We start from the raw sequence: 23083 nt of genomic DNA on the forward strand, positions 1-23083 counted from the left end.
TGTAAACAGCCACCCCATTCAGTAATGACCTTCTGTGACTTACTCTCTTTGTGGAGGGTGTCAATGATTGTCTCCTGGACCATTGCCAATTCAGCAGTCTTCCCCATTAGTGTGGTTTCAAAAAACAAAAGATACCCGGATTTTATACTGTAGGGATGATCATTTAATGAAACTCAAATGTAAATATTCTAATATTTTGAGATACTGGATTTTGGACTTTCATTAGCTGTACGCTCTAATCAACAAATTTACAAAAAAAAACTTTTGAAATGTTTTACTTTACATGTAGGGAATCTAGAATATATGAAAGTTTCATTTTTTAAAATAATTTACAATAAAAAAATGAACTTTTTCACAATATTCTAATTATATGACCAGCACCTGTACATTTTGGCAAAATAATAGTGAAAAGGTTATAGAATATCCGAGTTAAATGACTTTGAAACAGTCGTGTTGGTGTTGTGTTTGAGTATAAATCTTCTAAATGAGCAGCAACCAGCAAAATAATAGAAATAGTCTACTGAAAAACAGGTGGTTCTTATGAAATCGACCAGAAGAACTGAACACAGAAAGAAAGCAGAAAGATTTTTTCATCTGATGAGCTTTAAGACTTCAATAGAAAGCAATCTCAATCATTATTACTGAAATTCACTCACAAACATGAACTAATAATTCAGACACTTTACTCACTGTTTATTTTTAAAACATTACATAAACATATTTGCATAGATGTAAATTTGGCACAGCCAATTCTGCAACTATTAGCGAAAACAGAAAAAAATACATTGACCTCATACTCTGAGACTTTATCAAAATACAAGACTTAAACACAAACATAAGCAAATCCATTTTCAGTAATCAAAAGTAAAAAGCCTGTTCATAAAACATGATGCCTGAACACTGATGCAATAACCACATAACGTTTACAAAACATGTTCAGCTCCCTCATATTTAACTAATAAATCCTCAGATGAATATTCACATTTTTTTTATAATATGCCACATTTACATAAGAGCTGTACCGAAATCTGACTGTTTATGAAAAACAGTTTGATTGTAAGAAACTTAATACTGCCACAAAATGCATGAATTACTTTTGAAATGATTCAATTAAATAACACATTGTTATTAGGCAACTACACATCTGAACTCTATATGAAGATGTCAAAGCTTAGACTGCAGATGAGTTTATATCACACATAATTATTGTGTTACCCTGAGCTGATGTCTGTGTCTTTGATCTGAGTTCTTTTGATTGTGTGTAGATCTGTATAAGAAACACACATATATACACAGTTGAATGTACTGTTTATACATAAGAGCTGCACTGAATAAAAATCTGAAATTACTCAGTATTATTAATCCTCCCTGTTTGACAGGAGACATTAGTGAGAGAAAGTTGTTTAAAATGGTAATAATTGAGCAAAATCAGAATCACAGCAAGTAAATCACACTCTGTAAGGAGTAGGTAAATGTTTGTCTCATTTTACCAGTGTTGAACCTTCTTCATTTCAATAACTGTTTGCATCTGTTACAGATCAGCATTATAGATATTGCCAAATAAACCAGCGACCCACCAGCCCCTTTTCACTGCCGAATTAGGCTACACTTTTAAAAATAAAAGTTCTTAATTGGTATTGATGGTTCAGGGAAGAACCTTTAACATCCATGGAAACTTTCCACGGCACAAAAGGTTCTTTATAGTCGACAAGGGTTCTTTAGAATTTTTTTTTTTTAAAGTCCTTAATACACACTAAAGGCCTGTTTACACCTGGTAACTTCAGCAACAGATATGAGCTGCATTTTATTCATCATCGGCTAATTTCAAGATCAAATACCACAATAGAAGAGAGAGCAGTATCAGCGCTGATCATTTAGTGTCACTACTTTAAATGAAGATGATTGTGTGTTGAGTTTCAGGATATGACGCTGAACTTTCAGTTTCATTTGCAACAGTTTACTCCATATCTGTGGCGATGTGTGTTGCAGTAGTGCTGTCATATCTGGCTACCTTGAGCCGTTATAACACACTCTAACATCTTTTTTGTTTTTTTTTACTATTATGGAAGGAGTGAAATTTGCATGTGGCTTTAACAACCAGATGCACTTACACATGTTCAGTTCATCAGGAATGTGTCTCAAACAACCTTCTGAAGTGGTTTGAGTGACCAGATTTAAATCCTTTTCATAGAGCATTTACACCTGGTCTTGTCATGATCAGATAGCCATCCAATCAGAAAAAATGCATAAAGTGACCAGGTGTAAACAGGACGTAAGAAAAGTGATGGTTCATTTAAGAACTGTTCACTGAAAGGTTCTTTGTGAACCAAAACTGGTTTTTCTGTGGCATCACTGCAAAAAAAAACCCTTTTGAAACCTTTATTTTCAAGAGAATATGATCATCAAGATTTCAACAAATAATGTTGAAATAATGTATTTTGCACAGATTCACTGGATTTTGACCACTTTTTGACCAAATTTAAAAAAAAAAAAAAAGAAAAGAAATTGAAGATACTTACAGTAAGCATATATTTGTAAAACCAGCCAATACAAGGCAAAAACACATTCGGAGGGGAAGACAATGACTCTCAGATCCTTCAAAGCACGCTCACCGTTTCCTAAGAATTAAAATGATAGAATAACATTGAAGAGAAAGGAAGATACATCAGACATTTGAAAGCAAAATGGTAAAACAAATTTTAGTATATAATTGTGTTTGGTTCCTTTTCAGCATGTTATTTTCATAATTAGTTAAAAGATCTCTATAATGTATAAGATAATCTTATAGATATTTACTCACGTGCTTTCAGGATCAGTTCTGCTGTCAGTGTAACAGAGTTCAACAAAACAAGACCAACTGCTCCAAACATGTACATGATTTCATGACAGAGATGAACTTTAACACACACACACAAAATAAACACAATCAAACAATCAAATAGTTGCATTAATTAAGCAGATCTCTTTTCTATGGTATATATATATACGTGTGTGTGTGTGTTAGGACTCGTATTAGGATTGAGCAGTGTGTATTTACATGCATTTTATCCTTGTTGGCTCGTCTCAGTCTGTGGTCGTTGTCTCTGGACTCCTGAACTTTCTAACTTCTCTGTATTAAAACAAAACTGAAATCTGATTCATGTCAATGGATGAGCAGAAAATATGGATTTATCCTGGGATCATATCTATTCTAGTAATAACAAAATACAGTGCAACAATATGTTTCTCTATTGACTAATTTACTGAATGACCTAAAAAAAACAAACAACAACAAAAAACAATTATAGAATAAATCAAGAAGGCCTAGTAAAGGGAGACAATATTGTACCCAGTGCTGAGCATCTACTACACAATGCGATTAAATAGAGACTTTATGTCCCTTGCTTTATTTTTTCTCAATCTCAAATGTTTCTTCTTTTAAGAAGTATGCAAAAAAAGTTGTTGATAACAGAATAGAATATATTTGCAGCCTTACACATTTGGCAGTGATTAAAGCCTCAGGTCTTTTGGAGCATGAAAAGACAAGTTTTGCACACCTGGATTTCTGTGAAGCTTGTCTTTGGGAAGTGAACATTCAGCCTAGTTGTGTCCTGAGCGCTTTGGATCAGGTTTTTTTTATTATCTCTGTATTTTTTGCATTCAGCTTTCATTCTACCCTAACCAGTTCTCTGGTTCATTACAGACATGATGCTTGGAGTTGAGGTTCATCAGACCAGAGAATCTAGTTTCTCACAGAGTCCTTTGGGTGTAATTTTGCAAATTTCGAGCAGGTTTTCATGTGTCTTCACTGAGGAGAGGCTTCTGTAAAGTCACTTTGTCATAAAGCTCAGATCTTTGAAAGTTGCAGTTATGGTTTGTTTCTGGATCTCTGGATCTTAACGAATTAAAAATAACGTCACAAAAGATATGTTTGGATAAATCCTTTCTCTGGCAGAGAGTAAACCGATCTCTGTTCTCTGCAGCAATTATCACAGGTGCAAAATGGGTTAAGACATGTTTATGTGTGTGTGTGTGCGTGTGGAATCACTAATCTTTCACTGCGTGTCTTTAGTAAATCCTGACAGTAGTTTTTAACACCAAAAGAGGGTTTGCGTCAACTGTCAATGTAATATTTCATTTTTCTTTTTATTGAATTTTCGAAAATTAATCACAAATGGAGATTTTGGATGCAAAAGCCTCTAAATGTCATCTATAATTTTCTTCTAAAATGAGCATTTTTATCAGGCTCCTATGTTTTAGGTTTAGTATTTTCACTTTATTGGCAATTAATAGCTGAAATAACTGAACATAAACATAGGAGCCTGAAAAAAATTATAATTTTAGAAGAAAATTTCAGATGGCACTTACAGGCTTTTGCATCTGAAGTCTTCAAATGAAGTTTTTGCTTTTTCATTTTGGGGCACAGAGTGTAAATTGATGTGGAAAAAAATTAAAGCAATTTAGCATGTGAAAAAAATATGAAAAATATGAAGGGATCTGAATACTTTCAGACATCACAGTTCAGTCTCCTGTCTATTGTGAAATCACCCATCATGACCAATGAAGAAAATATGTTTTATATAACTTCATTTACCTTATAATAACATAAATAATGATTTATACATTTTGCATAATGCTTAAATTTGCTAATTGACATAAGGCATCAAAGCAAGAGCGGAGGGTGGCCGTGGCCACCACTGACCTAAGCTTGGCCACCCCGCTCACAGTAGCGTTTTCTGTGTCTATTTTCATGTGTTTATTTAGACGTAAAACTGTCTCTTTATGATCACAACACACGGGAGATGTTTCAGGTGAGCACGCCAACTTTGCCTTAGCACCAGGCGCAAAAAAAAAAAATTATCGCAGAAAAGGTACAGGTGCCGAGGGAGCTTCAGGAGATCAACAGTGGCAAATATGGTAGATTTGTGAGACAGTGGAACAGTTAATACAACGTGCTTAAATGTGGAGGCAATGCAGTGTAAAATTTTCCGTGCTTGTATCTGTTAAATGTGTCACATTTAAGAACATGTCTCTCAAATGTATGGGCTAAAATGTACTGCTATGTGAGATCACAATATAAGTCACAATTGATACGTAATTTTTTTTATCTTTAATTAAATGCACAATAAATGTGAGCACTGTGCATTTGTACTAAAATACAGTGGCAAGAAAAAGTTTGTGAACCACTTGCAGAATCTGTGAAAATGTGCAAAACTTTAACAAAATAAGAGCGATCATACAAAATGCATGTTATTTTTTATTTAGTACTGTCCTGAGTAAGATAATTTACATAAAAGATGTTTACATATAATCCATAAGACAAAAAATAGCTGAATTTATTAAAATTACCCAGTTCAAAAGTTTGTGAACCAATGATTCTTAATACTGTGTGTGGTTACCTGGATGATCTACGACTGCTTTTTTTTTTGTTTTTTTTTTGGTTTTTTGTTGTGTGATGGTTGTTCATGAGTCCCTTGTTTATTCTAAGCAGTTAAACTGAGCTTTGTTCTTCAGAAAAATCCTCCAGGTCCCAAAAATTCTTCAGTTTTCCACCATCTTTTGCATATTTGAACCCTTTACAACAGTGACTGAATGATTTTGAGATCTGTCTTTTCACACTGAGGACAACTGAGGGACTCAAACACAACTTTTAAAAAAGGTTCAAACATTCACTGATGTTTCAGAAGGAAACACGATGCATTAAGAGCTGGGGGGTGAAAACTTTTGAACAGGATGAAGAGGTCCAAATTTCTCTTATTTCGCTTGAATATAATTTTTTTTTTTTTTTCATTTAGTACTGCCCTTCGGAAGCAACAGAAAATACTTGCATGTTTCCCGGAAGACAAATTAAATACAATTGACCTTGATTTTCAAATTCCAAATGTTTTCACCCCCCATCTATTAATGCATCATGTTTTTTTTCTGGAGCATCAGTGAATGTTTGAACCTTTTTTAAAAGTTGTGTTTGAGTCCCTCAGTTGTCCTCAGTGTGAAAAGACGGATCTCAAAATCATTCAGTCACTGCTGGAAAGGGTTCAAATATACAAAAAATGCTGGAAAACTGAAGAATTTTTGGGACCTGGAGATTTTTTCTGAAGAACAAAGCTCAGTTTAACTGCTCAGGACAAACAAGGGACTCATGAACAACCATCACAAAACAAAAAAACAGTCGTAGATCATCCAGGTAACCACACACAGTATTAAGAATCAATGGTTTACATACTTATGAATGGGGTAATTTTAATAAATTCAGCTATTTTTTTTTGTCTTGTGGATTATATGTAAACATCTTTTATGTAAAATATCTTACTCAGGACAGTACTAAATAAAAAATAACATGCATTTTGTTATTTTGTTAAAATTATTAACATTTTCACAGATTCTGCAAGTGGTTCACATACTTTTTCTTGCCACTGAAGGTGCCAATTTTACATTATGAAGTACAAATGGAAATGGATCACATTTAAATGTGCATTTTTCATTCTGGCATTCATGTGCTGCCAGCTTCCTCCCTCACCACACTCTTCCACATAGAGATTCAAAATACTTTTTTCCCCTTTGTACTGTATTCAATTTAGGAATGACAGAACTGTTGCAATTCATTCATTTTGATAACTAATAGAATGTTAAACATTTAATGCTTACTTTTTGAGTTGCAAGATTTTGAAACAGATATTCTGAGATTTGTTGAAGAGTTCATTGATTTTATAAAATTCAATTAAGGTTGACTAAACTTTGAACCACGAAGTTATTTGCATGTCTCATCCATGAGGATGTAATGATGGAGAACAAGCTTTTGGGGGTTATAAGAACCAGAATCAAGCTGTCTGAGCAAAGTGAACTTTAGTTGCAATGTGAGCTTCTTTTCTCTTAATATGCCTGGAGGTGAGGAGTCAGACAAAGGTGATCAAATTCACTCAGTATTACTTGATCTTATCCACCACCATCTCAATTACAACCAAGTACAAATTAACTGTATTCAGTTGTCTTGTAGGCACTAAAACAGTCCCATACTTTGTAGTTGAATGTCTCGGTTACAAAGGTAACCCTCATCCCTGAAGGAGGTAACGGAGACGTACGTCGGACAGACCAACGAATAGGAATCTCTCTAGAGAGGCCAAACTAAAACGAGCCAGTGCACATGGGCATGCAATCATATGCAGCAGCTGCTCGCCTCACAGCGCGGGTACATAATGAGCAGCAGGTGCGTTGCATCTTCAGGTTTTCGCTGAGGAGCCGAACCGGTTAGGCGGCAGCATCAGCGGGGTACAACGACTGTGGCGACGGGACGTACATCTCCGTTCCCTCCTTCAGGGAACGAGGGTTACCTTTGTAACCGAGACATGAAAGTACGCGTCCTTCAGGTCGATCGCTGCAAAACCAATCTCGGGGACGGATGCATTCGAAAATGCGCTTCTGCGTAAGCATTTGGGAGAGAGAGAACTTGATGCAGATTTTGGCACTTCTGGCATTCCATATTTATGGCACCAATATAGCTCCATACTGCCAAGTTTTCCATGCACATCCGGAACACCCGGGAAAGCATGGCTGTAAACTCTGAATCTGAGTCAGCATAAGCACACACCATTACAGTGGGCAGCGTCACCCTCATTTCCAGAGCATAACAGCCCTCTCTCCGATGCTGCAATCAACATCTGACCCTCAGCTGGAGCCCTGAATGAAATGCTAGGTTCCCCTATGAGAAGGACCAGCAATCCACTCCAGAAGCTGCACAGCATGCAATGCGCTAGAGAGGGAGGGGCCCTAGGGGGTTGGTTCCCCGAAGGAACCCCTCAACCTCAAGACACCCAAGCCATTTCACCAAAGTAGACCTCTTCTGGTGCACCAGAGAGGGCGCTACAATGGAGATTAGGCAAGGAGACCGCGCATCTAGAGCGCCGAGCGAGCGCTGGGTTGCAGACAACCCGCACTGCAGCCCGACGGCACACGACACGCAGAGGAGCGAGAGGTTTGCTCTCGCTGATCTCCGCGGTCTCCCAGAGTGTCGGGTAGACCCGCGGCTGTGCTTTTACACACAAGCGGCAGCTGGCCAACAACAGAGGGGACTCAAGCTTCCCGGAGAAAGAAGAGTCACGACCGGCGTGTCGACGTGATCATGTTCTCATACGAAAACATGAACCACCCACGGACATCGTTTCAGCACGCGCCCAGACATGTGAAACAGTGATCGTGGCCGTCAGTGAGGACAGGAAACGACCGCATCCAGAAACACACAAATAGAATGTCATCTTTGAAAAGACGCAAGCTCTAGTTGTGTAAGCTCTTTTACGGACTTTACTCTTTTAGAGTGCTGAAGCACGCAGGGGAACGGCCGCCGCAACACAGACAGGGATTGTGTGCAGTCTGTCGTGTGTTCTCTCTCTCTCTTTGAAGGCGCTAACTCTTACCAGCCGTAAAAACGGCTTTCAGCGCTCGAAGCGCACCGTACCGGCCGTGAGAACAGCCTTCTGACACTGTCAAAACAGCTATTTGCTCTATAATGGCAAACGAAACAAAAAACAGAAAATAAAGAGAGGACTTCGACCCCCGCTGCTGTGCTGTTCGCCCGCACTCGACAAAAAGAGAAGTTCAGCCAAAAAGCTTGACTCGTCTTCTAGAAGACGCTTGCAGAGAACAGGAACAAACACCGTTCGGCTCCGAAGTGAAAAGCTGAAGATGCAACGCACCTGCTGCTCATTATATACTCGCGCTGCGAGGCGAGCAGCTGCTGCATATGATTGCATGCCAATGTGCATTGGCTCGTTTTAGTTACACTCGAAGTAGATTGACCTTTCTAGCGAGATTCCTATTTGTCGGTCTGTCCGACGTACGTCGAACGTGACCGACTGAATGGGAACTAATTTTCATGTTGAAAAAATTGAGATTTCTGTGCCACCCTGCTCGCTGGCCACTGCCTGGCCACCCCTGTGAAAATATCCTGGCTCCACCACTGCAGTGATCTAATTTCTACTCAGCACCATATTTTTTTTTGTTGTTGTTTTATAATTACAGTGTGGGTAATAAAGGACATTGTAAGCATTTTAAGTCAGTGATGGATAAAACCTGTCACGCTGAATTCATAGAACACTGTAATCCTCAGAACTTCAATAAATACAATGACACAGATCCATTCCACGTACTCTGTTGATTAAACAAAATAAAAATGAATAAACAAATAAAAAACTTACACTTACACAGCACAATATCTTAAAAGCTGTATTCTAAATGTAAACCTTTGTCCTTGCATAAAAACAGACAAATTTCTGATTTCCCTCAACAAATCTACTTAAAAACATTCTTGTTAAAACTATATACTATCTACTTTAAGAAAGTGTTTTTTTTTCCTGGATGAAAAATTAAAATGATTAATAATAAAATAGTAGCATACCTTCCTCTTTTTTCAATATGGCTAGATGAATATAAATCAGAAGGATGATATGCAGGAGTGTTGTTGTTATTATCGACGATAATGTTATCCATCTTTGGCGGAGACCTGTGAATGAAGAGATCACCTTCTGAATTCATAAACTCTCACAGGTCACAAACTAGAACTGATCTCAATCTGATACAGATCAATTGAGAAGAGTCGGCATGAAATCAAAATTGGCTTGAATTTATGTTATTAATGCTCCTTGATGGTCTTAATGTGAACAAGTCCGTCATGCAAAGTTTCTTTATGTTTTTGCTGCAGTTAAGCCAATCACATTTACAGTTATACACAGTTCACTTTTCACAATACAGTCAGCAACCAAAGGATAAAATCAAGTCCCACTCAATTCAGAAATATGTAACAATACAGTACTGTCGATATAGCGACTCCTTTTTAATGCCGAAATTAACAGTTTAGCAAATATTATGCATTATGCATATATATCAACATAAGCATAGTATTTCTATTAATTCAGTAATTCATAAATACAGGAATATTATGGGATCTACTCTTTCCATACTTATACAAATACAATAATGATAAGACTGTATTTCGGCATGTACTTACATTTGAATTTTGATTGCAGACAAGCTAAAACCTCTATAAAGAGAAGCACCAGTGGCTGAACAAAGACAATAAAAAAATCTACAATAAAAGAATAACAGTCCATTATTTTCCCATTCAAACAAATCAACAGTCAATAATATGTCATTAAAACACATCATATGATTGCTCAGAAGTTCTGAAATGTTAAAATCACTCAAATGAGAGTCTAGAAGTGTTTTTACGAAACACCGAATGACTTAATTCAATCTGCGCATCCATATCAACATGTCATTCTACGTCTAGGTGAAACTGGCTGAATTACAATCAACTGGATTTTTACACAGAAAAACAATGCAAGCAGGTGGAATTTTACAAACTACTTGCATATTGGTTTAATTAATTAAGATAATTATTTAGGTGTTACCCGGAAAACGTCCAAACGTGAACATCAACTGGAGGAGTTGAAATGAATGCATGAAAGAAATACACACAGTAAAATATCCTACAAAAAAAAAGAGGAAAAAAGTAAGCACGAATGGAAAATACATTACAGTAATTCAACTATACTGACTGTACAGGATCCTGCTCTCTCTCGTTTTACTTGGTTGTTTATTTTAAAAATTGTAAACACTACATTTATGTGAAAGCTTTCCCAACCAGAGCACTGACTATCACAATTGTACAATAGTGGGGGGAAACTGTGGTCTAAATGCTTTGTTTTATCAACACTGAGTAACTAAATTTGTAACTATGTAAAATGGTGTATTGAGAGTGCATGTTTTTTTGAGCTAATATTTGCAACTTTAATATTGAGGTAAAACAATAAGAATGTGTTCACTTTGCTTGCATCGGGAACACACTCTTGGCCGTTCTTGACTGGGTGGACTTAAGTCAACTGAAAAAAACAACAAACATTAACACACAGTTAGGCCTAAAAGGAAACTGTTCGAATCTTCTGTATGTATTTGATTATCATTTTTGGTAATTCTAGAATTAAAAACCCACTGGTAATAAACCACAAATATGTGCTTATATACACTTTGCCTGCCACTCAGATTTAACATTTAAGGACTCAAATCACACAGAAACTCTTACCTGCACTCAGGGTGAGACACGACAGCACAACAATTACAAAGAATATTCCAAAACGTACACGACGATCATTGTTTGTGTCATGTGCACTGTTTCTCCAGCCATATGTAAAAAGAACTAGAGGAATAGATAAAAAAATAAATAAATGTCACACAAGATAGATGATGTCCTGAGAAAGAACAGAACATATCTAAAGATGTGGTGAACTGAAGAGTGTTTGTCAAACAGTTGCCTGAATTAAATAAGGCCATAATAACTGAATCTGTACCAAGAAAAGTGAAGGTCACCTCATGTACATCATGATATTTTAGAAAAGATAATTCAACAGTAAATGTAGTAAAATATAAACTATAAAAGAGTGTAATCTTATTATTTCATAATTTAGAATATCTGAAACATTCCATATTTAAAATTATGACACCCATAGTTTCTGTTGTACTATTAAAGCAGGATACAGAAAATGACAGATATATCACTGAAACAGATGTTCAGAGAAATCTCACTTGTCTTCGTAAATGGCAAAAGAACAAATGTACACCTGGGCTACAAGACAGTTGTAAGACTTTGAGACACTGCCTGTCTTTTAATCATTTTGAGTATTCAGGGTTGCTGACTTCAGATTTGGACGACGAGATTTTAGAGAGAGAGAGGTGTAAGATTTAACGCTGAATTCTGGCCAAATCTATTGAAGGTAATATTTCATAAAGCACTTTTAATGTCAGAATAATGAGCATGACCTCTGATGTGTAACATTAGGATTTACCCACCTGAATAAACCATGATTGTAAAAACAAAAAATTCTCTTGTTATTTTGAAAAACCTGATCCATGTTTTAATGTTGTCTGTGGACAGAAAGAATTGAAAACATCAATTTAATATTTTATAAAAGACTAATGCACTGCCATTGTATTATATTATACATCTTTTTCCATTGCTTGTATGCATTTTTTCAGTGTTAGGTTGTGGTAGGACAAAGTATTTTTGTTGTGATCAATTTGTATCTACTGATACCCTTAGGAAAAATAATAATAATAAAAAAACATTAAATCCTGACATACCTTGAAGATACTTTAAATAAGGCAAAGCCCAAATCAACATAACAGTCCTCAGAATATACAGAGCACAGCAAGTGATGGTCTCATTCAGAAATCCTGGAACAGAATATTCACTGATGGGTGTTAAATGATATTGATGAAATAAATAAATAAAAGTCCCATCATAAGAGAATAAATACACCAACAGTTAGTCTGGTATAAGACTGGTAATTCTGTACAACATTACAACAAAACTAATAAAATCTGCCACAGTGCAGTCTCATATAAACTACTAAACTCACCTTCAGTGAGACCCCAGAAGAAGAAGGCGATGGACATACAGATGTTTGGAAAAAAGACCAGAGAAAGCTGAAGATTCCAGATTGTGCTTCTGGAGACTGAAGAGAAGATGCAGAATAATCACAGTTAAATGAGAAAAAAACTTACAGTGACACATAAACAGTTAATCACAAGAAATTATAAGATTTTCCTTCCAAACACACCTGTGTTTTTTGATCTGCAGTAGATCAGACAGCAGAGCAGAAGTACAGCTCCAGATCCAGCAACAAAACAGAAAACCAACACAGTTATGTGCAAAAGAGAGAAACCTGTGAAACACAAACATCACCACTGAATCAATGTGTTACAAATAGTCATTGTTTCTTAATTATGGAGAATCTGTGATCATTATTTTAAAGAATTCCTAACAGCTTGCGTCACCCTTCGAGTACCAGGGGCCCGATGTATAAACGTTGTGTACACACAAAATAGCCATTGAAATACGGGTACGCAATTTTCCACGCATGCATATATCGGGATTTATAGAAAATAAACTTGCCATAGAATATGTGCGCACCGTCTGCACAATCTAGACCGTGTGTAGCTACGCCCCGGTGAACTGGTGTGAGCGAAGTAATGAAATGTTTTGAGTGAGGCACTGATGTCAGAGAATTGTTACACTGCCAAATATCTTCAGTTTCCAGGAATAATATCCAAACATTCTACAATAGGTATTTATTTTATAGGCAAAACTGCATAAATTACTCTTGTTTAAAACAATTAAAAAATTGCCAATAGGAATGAATTAGAATAATTCTTCTCTAAAAAGTACTGTATAGCTAAAACGTTTTCAGGTTTGTAAAACTGTACGCCAGAACCTGTGCAAAATTCCCTTTAAAAATCCTAATCAGTGGAAAATTGTGTGCACATGCATCCCTACCTCATCTCCTGCCCAAAATAACCATATATGGAGCCTACAACACCTAGTGTGTGTGTGTGTGTGTGTGTGTGTGTGTGTGTGCGTGATAATGTTACATTACATTATGTGTGCCATGTGATACTGTAAACAGTTTACCATGGTAGAGACTGCCACATTATTGTAACTCACTTTTATAAAGTTCAACTACAGTATAGATTCAGTCATATGGCACAGTGAGAACATTGGCAGCAAACTGTTCTAGCACAAAACATCATGGCTGTTTCATACACCTTTTGATAACATGCTGAATACTATTCAAAACATTACAGATTTTATGATTATTTCAGCATCAAGGGTGATTTGAAATATGTATCTTGCATTATTTACTATTGAATTAACTGACTGTTAAAAGTACTAAACCGAAAAAAAGAACATACTGTTGTGTTTCTGTGATTAAACCAAATGTTCTCATTACATATTACAATTATCTTGTGTTTGAAACAGTGATTATGTAGAATGAAAATATGTATAACTAGAATGAAAGCATGAGATCAAGTTTTGAAACAATGACTAGCTGTGTTACAAGTGTGATCAGTTTGGATTTTTGTACTGAGAGTTTTGAAAATGTACACCTCACTTGTGAAAATAGTACCAAAGCGAATAAAATAACCCTGTAAATCTGGCACCCAATGTACAAAAAGGGTAGCCTAGGTAGGTTTCGCACCAATTGTAGCTAAATAGCTAAAATACTATATTGTTTACACCAAGTGAAATAGCCTTTGCAAGAGGGTTGGCTATTTGAACTAGTGTAAATAGAGACTGCATTATTAATTTAGCTGTTTTTGTCGACTCACCCAGTCTTTCCAGAACTACAGTTGCATTGGCTGAAAGTTCTCCAGCAAACACTTGACACATGTAAACTCCTTTATCCTCAGTTCTGACACTCTTCAGTCTGAGAGAGAAGTTTCCTTTGGGGATTTCATCAGTGAAGAACTCAACTCTGTCTCTGTATTGTTTATCTGATGAATCTGATAAAGTCTTATTGTTTTCATAAAGCAGAACCAGAATATCTTCATCTGTTCTTATCCATTTAACCTCTTCAATGTGTTCAGGTGTGATGTGAGAGTCTACAGAGCAGTTCAGAGTGACGTCCTCACCCACAGATGCAGATATGGACCGATTAGATCCTGATACTAGCAAACGCTCTGAAAGAATAAGAATGGTTTAAACATAAGTTTAAAATACATAAAATGTCATTTTGATTGAATTTTTCACTAGAACTCAAGTGTCTCTCACTCACCAACAGTTTGAACCACAGTTTGTGCTGCTATTTGAACCTCAGTCTCACCAGAATCCTGGCCGCTGTAAACTTTACATGTGTATTTTTCCTCATCTTCAGCTCTCAGTTTGTCCAGACTGAGGGAGAAGTTTCCATGTTGAATCTCCTCAGTAAAGAAATGAACTCTATCATGATAATCCTGCTGCTGGGCCTCTGGTCGACTCTCACCATCCAGAAACAGATGAACTGGAGTCTCTGAGTCTGTTCTTCTCCATTCCACCTCCAGACCCTCCGTTAGTAAAGGTTCATCAACATAACAGGGCAAAACCACTGAAGATCCCAGAGGAACAACCAGAGGACCAGAAGGACTGCGCACAGTGAATCCTGTCAAGAAATAAAGAAACTGGTTGCTTAAAAAATGAGAAAGAAAAACTCGAAGGATATTTTCGAGTATCAACGTAAAGTGATAATACGTACCATCAGCGATCATCAGAAGCATCGATATAACAATAAACTTAATGTCCATATTTTGTACAAAGAAAGAGCTAAAATAAAATCATAATCTTATCATTAAAATTAGAGTTTTACTCGACAGTCTTTCATACAAGGTCACGTCTGAATAAACACTATTACTTTCGATTTCTTAAATTATAGGCGCGTCAGGACGTGTTTTAAAACCCTCTATGGTACGGTGTTGCCTCCAGGCAACATGGTCTATTTTAGTTTGTTTTTAATAAAATAAGACACCAATTGATTGATCAAACGTATCTCAGGACAGAATAACTCAAATACTAATCAATAAAAGTGCAAAAAAGATCAAAACATGACCAACAGGGGTCCATTTTGTGTCCTGTTTCAGCACATGTGCACATGTCACATGACTCCATATTTTCTCCAATGAAAAGTGCTTTTTTCACTTGTTTGTATCTGTTTAATCACCCACAAAAAATATGAGTCACCTTCACTGGCAAGTAAAGAAGTTTTTTTAAGAACTTCACATATATCTTCAAATGTTTTAGAGAAAATAACAAAAAACTGTGTGTTGCCTCAAGGCAACATTGTACCATAATGGAATCACATAAGGCCATACAGGCACAATAGGTTTGAATAGAAATGTATTATATTTGTAAGGAAAAGAGTTAGAATTATCTAAATATGTTGGCATTTTCACATGATTTTGTAATGCACTTATAAGAATAGTAATTCACATACTATATCTGCATATATTATGATCTGCACATATTCTATAGCACTTCAAAAAGGTATAAAACACACATAGCACTAGCAGTTGATAAGGGTGATAATGAGGGGTCATACTGTGATGAGGAAGATGAAATCATAGTGACAGTCTGTCAGGGAGAGAGTGAGGGTGAGAGAGAAGATGGAGATGAGGATGAAGATGGATATGATAACTTGATATAATAACATAATAATATGATGGTTTGGTAATACTTGTGTTCCACTATGGTACAATGTTGCCTGAGGGCAACCACTGGATATAAAATATTACTTTTTATTAAATATGAAACTTTTAATACATTAAAAACTAGATAAATTTGGTTGTTCAAGTGTCTAGTTAAAGAAATTGATGTTTTCAATAAATATATTTCTTTTTTCTACATGAAAATGCCAAATATTTACATTTTTCCATTGTGGTACAATGTTGCCTCGAGGCAACAAACTTATAAAAATTAAATAAATTAAAAAAATATGAAAATGTTTACTGATATTGTTAAAGTGTCCAATTTAAAGCAGGAAAAACAACACATAAGTTTTTTCCTCATTGATATCATATTGCGTACCATAGAGGGTTAATCCAGTTGAACCTTGAAGGACAAGTGCAGAAAATACCGTTGAAATATCACTTTCTGTTGGCTCTATAGTGGTTTCTGTTGATACTTGAATAACAACAACTTTCCTATTACATACAAAAAGGCAGAAATGGCAATAAATGATTGCGTGTTTAACAGACACAGCAAGCTCCTCTTGTTGTTTATGTTCTTTATTTTGCTGTAGCCTGTAGGGTGGTAGGCTACTTCCCTAGCCTAGAGAAATCATAAATTAGGGCGAGGCTGAATTCAGCTTCTTATTCGCAGCTTTATTGACGCTATCCGGTCCACCTTAAAAGACGCGACGCTTCCACGTTTTTAGCTCATGCATTTAGTGACCATGACCGTGCGTTTTTTCTCTTTTTCATGCTTTTTTAAGGGATCGTGTTGCTTTTTGTGTCTATTTTCGGAATTAAAAGAAAATAAACTATTTTGAAATGCAAATAACACTGATATATCAGCGAAAATAGACTGCAAAAATATAAAGGCACATAAAATATAATGACAGTGTTTATATAATCCACACCAGATTATATAGGGTGACACTGGAAGTGTTCATTTAACACTGGATGTTTTGCTGTGTATATAAAAAACAATTACATCATTCTTATTGCACATGTCTTCCTTTGAATGCATTAATGAATCTATTGAATAAAAAAATAATTCAAGCAAATATTACAGATTTCAATATCATAAGGTAACTAGAGACCAGCTCCAGCTTGGATCCAGCCTCTTATGAAGACTTCAGATGAAGGACTCCAGAACATCAAACATGGATGATTATACAAAATGATCATGTTATCCTTTCTTTACATGCACACTATTTTACAACTGTAGTTTCTGATATCACCTCATAAAAGACGATTATGTTTTTGTCACATAGAAACATGCATTTTCTGTAAAGCTGCATTGAAATATGTATAGTGAAAAGTGTTATACGAGTGAATGTGAATTAAATTGCATTGAAATGAAAGAGCCCTTGCATTGTTGGTTACTGTAGCCTACCATTTTGAAGTTATGGACCCAATCTCACATTACAGTTTGGAGAGCCATCACATTGTTGGCCTGTCTTGTACCTTTTTTTTTTTTTTTTTTTATCTCAGTTTTCAAGTGGTTGTATTAGCAATTTTCATGCAATTTCACTCATTAATCTAATGTTAAAAACACTAGATTTTCCAAATAAAGTAAAGAATGTATGTAAAAAAAAACAGGACCCTTGTCTTCTTCAAAAATGTACATATTTCAAGCTTGTTGCATTATTTTGTATGTGTATAAAAGGGGAGTATATTGTGATGTTGTATATGTATATTCCCTGACTTGTCAGCACTGATTTTATTTGCTGCTGAAAGAAATAAATTTTAAAGGTTTTGAAAGTGTAATATATTTTGTTTCTCAGTAAGCATTTAGTACAGGATTTTAAATCTTTAAATCCACGATTTGGTAAGAAATTATTAATTTTCATTCACCTTTTAAGTAAAAGTGTCATTTAGAAGCATATTGACTCATCTATCTGGCATGATAATGGGTCCCTACTAGCTCAAAAATAAAAAAATAATATATGGCACCTCTAATCTGACAAATGTGCTATTAAGCTTCTTTAAGTTAAATTATTAATGTTACTGTAGTATGAAGCAGAGCAGGACCAAGTGTTGTGAGAGCTGAACGAGGCCGCTGGAGTTAACAAATAACAAATAACACACGCCTCACGAGCAGCGGAATCAGTTTAGTTGTCTTTCTGTTGTCTACTGATTGCACACAGTTTGTGGGGTGAAGGGTTCAAGATCAGACCCACGACTGGTGTGAGATCCAAATCATCTTCAGACACTCCAGGAGGAGGAGTGAAGCAGAAATGCTGAAGGAGGGAAGTGAAGAACAGGAAGAGCTCCATCCTGGCTAAACTCTCTCCGAGACAAACCCTGCGGCCTGAGAAAAAAAAGAGATAATGTTCAGAATGGCTACTTTAGAAGAACACTTTATCAGAACAAATATGTCATTTAAAAATATTAAAGCACAATCCAACCATTCGGCTCAAGTTCAGACTAAAAGACAAGTCAATGTCAAAACATGACACCTGCAGAGAAGGGCATGAAGGCGTCTCGTTTGATCAGCTGACCCTTCTCGTCTAGAAAGTGTTGAGGGTTGAAAGTGTTAGGCGTCTCCCACTCGTTCTCATCCCTCAACACAGACGTCAACAGCGGCAGAACACACGTACCCTGGATTTAAAAAGCGCAAAAACACGATTAAGGAATTTTAATGTTATTTTCACAAAAATGTATTGTTTGTACAAAGCCCACTGGGTTATAGACTATAAAATAATTAATTTATTTACTTTTTAAAATTAAGACGTTTTGTGCTAGGTGGGAAGTATACTTGACAAAAATAAAGTAGGGGAGAACCGGGACGAAAGTAACGCGGGACGAAAGTAACAAAGCGATTTTCTCAGAGCCACATTTGCATTCCAAGTTATAACAGCACGTTCAGCACGCAACCCTTGACTGAGCTGCCAAATATCATGTGATTTCGTCATTGCTTCCCCCGGTTAGGTCCGGAAAGCAGTTTTCGAGTACGGTAAATAAATTGCTGAAGCGGTACTTTTTTTTCTACTTACAAGTTGTGTTTCTCATTTCATGTGTCACAATAATGATCAATCTACAGGTTATTTAGTGCTGTAACACATCCTGAAGTTTGCTTTGTCAGAGTTTTTCAGTATGAAAGTAAATCAGGTTTAAATATCAGGAGTTTCTGTCGTTACTTGTTACTTTTGTTCCGCTGCAGTGACAACAAGTGCTTCTTTTGTCCCATTGCTAATGTGGTGGCTTTCTCTGCATGGCAGCATTTATTAAAACATGTTTATGTCATATTATACTAGCAGAATATGCCAAAAGTGAGGGTCAGAAAGAAAGACAGACAGAGGTCTGATTCAGCCAGATGTTCATGAGAGGACGTTTCTGGACATATCTGTTGCTGACTTCTGTATGTCACCATTTATTTCAATCTGTTTACATTTACCATATACACATTTAGTTTTTAGCCATACCTTAGCTTTTCCACATCCACCTATGAATTTTCAGTGTTTCCATTCAGATGTTTTTATGCATATTTTGAATTTATGCATAAAAACAGCTGGATTGGAAACTTGACTACTGTTACATTATGTTGACAATTTATATTATGCTAATTTAATTTAATTTTCATATTGTTCATACTGTTGAAAAAATGTTTTGTAAAATAAATTGACATTGCCCCCAAAAAATATTCTAAACAATTCAAGTCTGTACTGTCGGGTTACTTTTGAAACATTTGATGAAACTGAAATTCTCAATTTAAAATAAAAATGTAATTTAAATATTTTTTTTCAAAGATAAAGGACAAAATATGTTTGCAGTTACAGATTAACAAGGTCATAGTCAGGTATATTTAATAAAAACAAGACTAACACACAAAAAAAAAAAATCTAGCTTGTATTGTTGTGTTACTTTTGACCCACCTGACGGGGTCAAAAGTAACAATGTGCAATTTATGTTCAAAGTGAAATTATACTGAAGCCGTTCAACATTTGTACAAAATTCCACCTGGTATTGATAAATCACACTTGTGAGTTATTGACCACAGCAAAAATATATCGCTGTCTAAAACATTATCTTTTAAAATTAAATTTTTGTGAAAAATGGTACTTTCGTCCCTGCTCTCCCCTAGATGAAAGTAGACGTTTGGCAAACTATGCTAGAAGGAGCCAAATGGCAGCACAAACTTGAGAAGATTGCACCTTAAGGCCAATTCACACCGCACCGACAAACGCCAACAAACTCGTCTGTTGGAGTTTGTTGGATAGGTGTGATACCCCTGTTGGCGTTGGTCGGAATCTGTTTTCACCCGACTGAACATGTTTAATCGGCGTTTGTTGGGTTGTGGGATGTCTGAGCAGTGTGAACAGTTTTCCAACAAACTCTGATGTAATCTGACCTGGCCACGAACCGTTGCCATGACGATGAGGCAAGTCCCCTGCAAAAACAGCTGTTTGATCGCGCCTGCGCGCCTCACGTACACACAAGTTTTGGAAGTTTCTCAGTCAGACTTGACTCTCTGTGACTCGTTTGTCGGTGTTTGTTGGGGCAGTGTGAACATGACAGTTTTCCCTCATAGATTTCTAAATCCAACGGCCATCTTGTTTGTTGGCGTTTGTCGGTGTTTGTTGGCGTTTGTCGGTGCGGTGTGAATTGGCCTTTACAAATAATTTAGAATTCTTTAAATAAAACAACTTTTAAAAGAACAACCAAATAATACATCACATAAGCAGGACTAACCTTCTTGATGAAGTATCCGTTGAAGTGAACATCACAGCTGGTCATATGAGGAAGATTCATGGGTACAATATTAGCCAGTCTCTGGATTTCATGGATCACAGCATCTGTATACGGTAAGTTTTTCCTGTCCTCTGTAACCGGTTCACGGCCAGCAAGCACCTGGTCAATCTCCTTATGAACTCGATCTATGACCAATGAGACACATATAAAGTACATAAAATGCTTTAATTTTAGAGAGGTCTCTCATTGTGATGTATGCAGTGACTTTTGTGTACTGTGTAGAAATTGTTTTCACCAGCAGAGGGGGCTGCAAGCTATACTGATTACTTGGCTACTTTAGCCACTAAGAACTATGCCTGAACAAGACCTCAGCACCATCAGTTGTCAGAGACACAGTCATCGGTTTCAAAGTAATCACATACTATTTATGTTTAAGAAGTAATATTGTTTGTATGTATATAACAGGCCGAGAACAGAGTGCGGGATTGTTTTTACCACGTTGGTAAAAGTACACCCATATGTGAATAAATAATAAACTAAACACTTGCAGTACATTTGCAGAAAGCACACACTTTGTTCAAATTAAGCCTAAGGTTCAAAATAATATGTCTAATTAGGGACAGTAAAGACACATTTCCAAACGCACAAACATAAAATAACATTTGCGAAATTAAAAAAATAAATAAATTTGTGAAAATGAAAATATTAAACACAATTAGAAAATGTTAAATATTTGTTTAATACAGTTTTAATTATCATATGTTTTTTGATAAAGCCATCATTTTGTTACACTGTTTTGATCTGTTTGGTATTTGCAATGTTATTTTTTGGTGAATTGTATTAAAACCAGTATGGGACAGTTTTGGCTGAAATGATTTATTATAATAATTTATATAATTATTATTATTATTTAACAAAAAAAAAAACATACAAAAATGTATTAAATCAAAACAAGTGACCACTGAACTAAGGAAAATTTCCCAACTTACCATTTTAAAAATGCACACCTTATTTAAGTGTTAATGTGAACAGCATATTTTTCTCCCTCAATTTGGAAGTCTGACCTTGTATATGAGGATATTTGGCCATGAGCATCAGACCCCAGCGCAGTGTCGTGCCGGTCGTGTCAGTACCAGCAGCAAACAGGTTTGACACCATAATGAGCAGATTCTGATCGTGGAAATGTGAATCTTTTTCTCCAGATTCCTGCATGAAGCACAAAAACATTCTGAAGTCTTAAGGCCAAAGTCTAATTCACTTTTTATGTGTACGCGAGTGTCAGCGTACAGTGCGCGTGACGCGAATTTCATCATCAGAAATAGTACGCGCATACTGAACGCGCACCGCTGAATTTTTGTAACCGGTCGCACATGCGCATTTAATTTTTGTTGTTGTTGTTGCAGTAGTTACTTTATCCACAAGGTGGCAACCGTGCCATGGAGGCGTCGATTCACAAAGTATTCAAAGAAAAACTGCATAAACAGAAGAGTCCGAAATGCGTGCAAGTTACAGCAACAATGGAGGCCTACACAGATGAGAGATTGTGCGAAGAGGTTAGTACTCTCATTTGTCTAGCATGAAAGAATACAAAGATGTGTATATTGGTTGTAACTCATAGAGGTATTGCAATTTTTTGCAATGCGCATGCGTCGAATGCCTGTGTACGCGTATGAGTCAAGTGAAGTATACTTTGCAAGGCTGTACATTTGACTGCGCGTACGCTAGCATACACATAAAAAAAAAAAAAAAAAAAAAAAACAAGTATACTTTATGCTTTAGAGTGAGACTAAATGATCCAATACAAAGAAAAATTTACACTAATGAGCCAAAACATTATGACAAGTCACAGGTGAAGCAAATATTGTTGATCATCTCCTAACAAGGTCACATATTCAGGTCTGGGCAGATTAGATGGTAAGCAAACAATCAGTTCTCGTAATCAACATGTTGGATGCAGGAGAAATGGACAGGAATAAAGATCTGAGCCACTTTGACAAAGGCAAATTGTTATGGCAAGGTGACTGGGTCAGAGTTTGTCTAAAACAGCAATGCTTTTGTGTGTTGCTTCCAGTCAGCAGTGGTGAAAATTTACCAGCAGTGGTCCGAGGAGGGACAAACCACAAAACGGTGACAGGGTGTTGGGCACCCAAAGCTCGTAGATGCATAAGGAAAATGGAGACTATCCCATCTGGTCTGAGCCGACAGTCTACTGTGGCACAAATTTGATCCTGAAACAACATTACAGTCTGAAAATTTAGATTTAGTCTTAACCCTATTCCTACCCCTAAACCTAATCCTACCCATAACTTATCCCTAAAATCAGAGGGGAAAGATAGGTGAATAACATTGATGTAGAAGCACCTAACCCTGGTTGCAAGCCTAAACTTGACAT

General features: G+C 36.2%; 2 protein-coding genes and 1 long non-coding RNA gene across 9 annotated transcripts in view; all 3 read right to left on the bottom strand.

The window, feature by feature from the left end:
- LOC127509449 (uncharacterized) overlaps positions 1 to 16594 on the bottom strand; it is a 103855-nt gene extending 87261 nt beyond the window's left edge. For 2 of the 3 annotated variants that reach the window (XM_051888181.1, XM_051888176.1), the window contains exon 1: positions 15036 to 16594. In XM_051888181.1, the coding sequence (XP_051744141.1) occupies positions 15036 to 15084 (49 nt within the window). In that variant the 5' untranslated portion in view covers positions 15085 to 16594. Of the gene's footprint in view, positions 1 to 14579; positions 14943 to 15035 lie in introns of all 3 variants that reach the window. The other variant, XM_051888169.1, reaches the window with a different exon arrangement.
- Positions 1222 to 3025, bottom strand: LOC127509485 (uncharacterized). The gene is made up of 3 exons (XR_007929245.1): positions 2801 to 3025; positions 2520 to 2618; positions 1222 to 1267 (listed from the first exon to the last, which is right to left on the bottom strand). It is a non-coding gene; the product is annotated as an uncharacterized LOC127509485 (long non-coding RNA).
- A 32-nt stretch (positions 16595 to 16626) lies between the features above and the next one.
- Positions 16627 to 23083, bottom strand: part of LOC127509458 (cytochrome P450 2K1-like) — a 137418-nt gene continuing 130961 nt past the window's right edge. Inside the window, exons 6-9 of one of the 5 annotated variants that reach the window (XM_051888210.1) lie at positions 21756 to 21897; positions 20692 to 20876; positions 18459 to 18600; positions 16627 to 18310 (exon numbers count right to left, since the gene is read on the bottom strand). In XM_051888210.1, coding sequence (XP_051744170.1) covers positions 18111 to 18310; positions 18459 to 18600; positions 20692 to 20876; positions 21756 to 21897 — 669 coding nt within the window. In that variant the 3' untranslated portion in view covers positions 16627 to 18110. The remainder of the gene's footprint in view (positions 18311 to 18458; positions 18601 to 20691; positions 20877 to 21755; positions 21898 to 23083) is intronic. The other 4 variants (XM_051888208.1, XM_051888206.1, XM_051888207.1 and 1 more) reach the window with 4 other exon arrangements.

The sequence above is a fragment of the Ctenopharyngodon idella genome, chromosome 3 (assembly GCF_019924925.1).
Source record: "Ctenopharyngodon idella isolate HZGC_01 chromosome 3, HZGC01, whole genome shotgun sequence".
In the NCBI taxonomy this organism is placed as follows: Eukaryota; Metazoa; Chordata; class Actinopteri; order Cypriniformes; family Xenocyprididae; genus Ctenopharyngodon; species Ctenopharyngodon idella.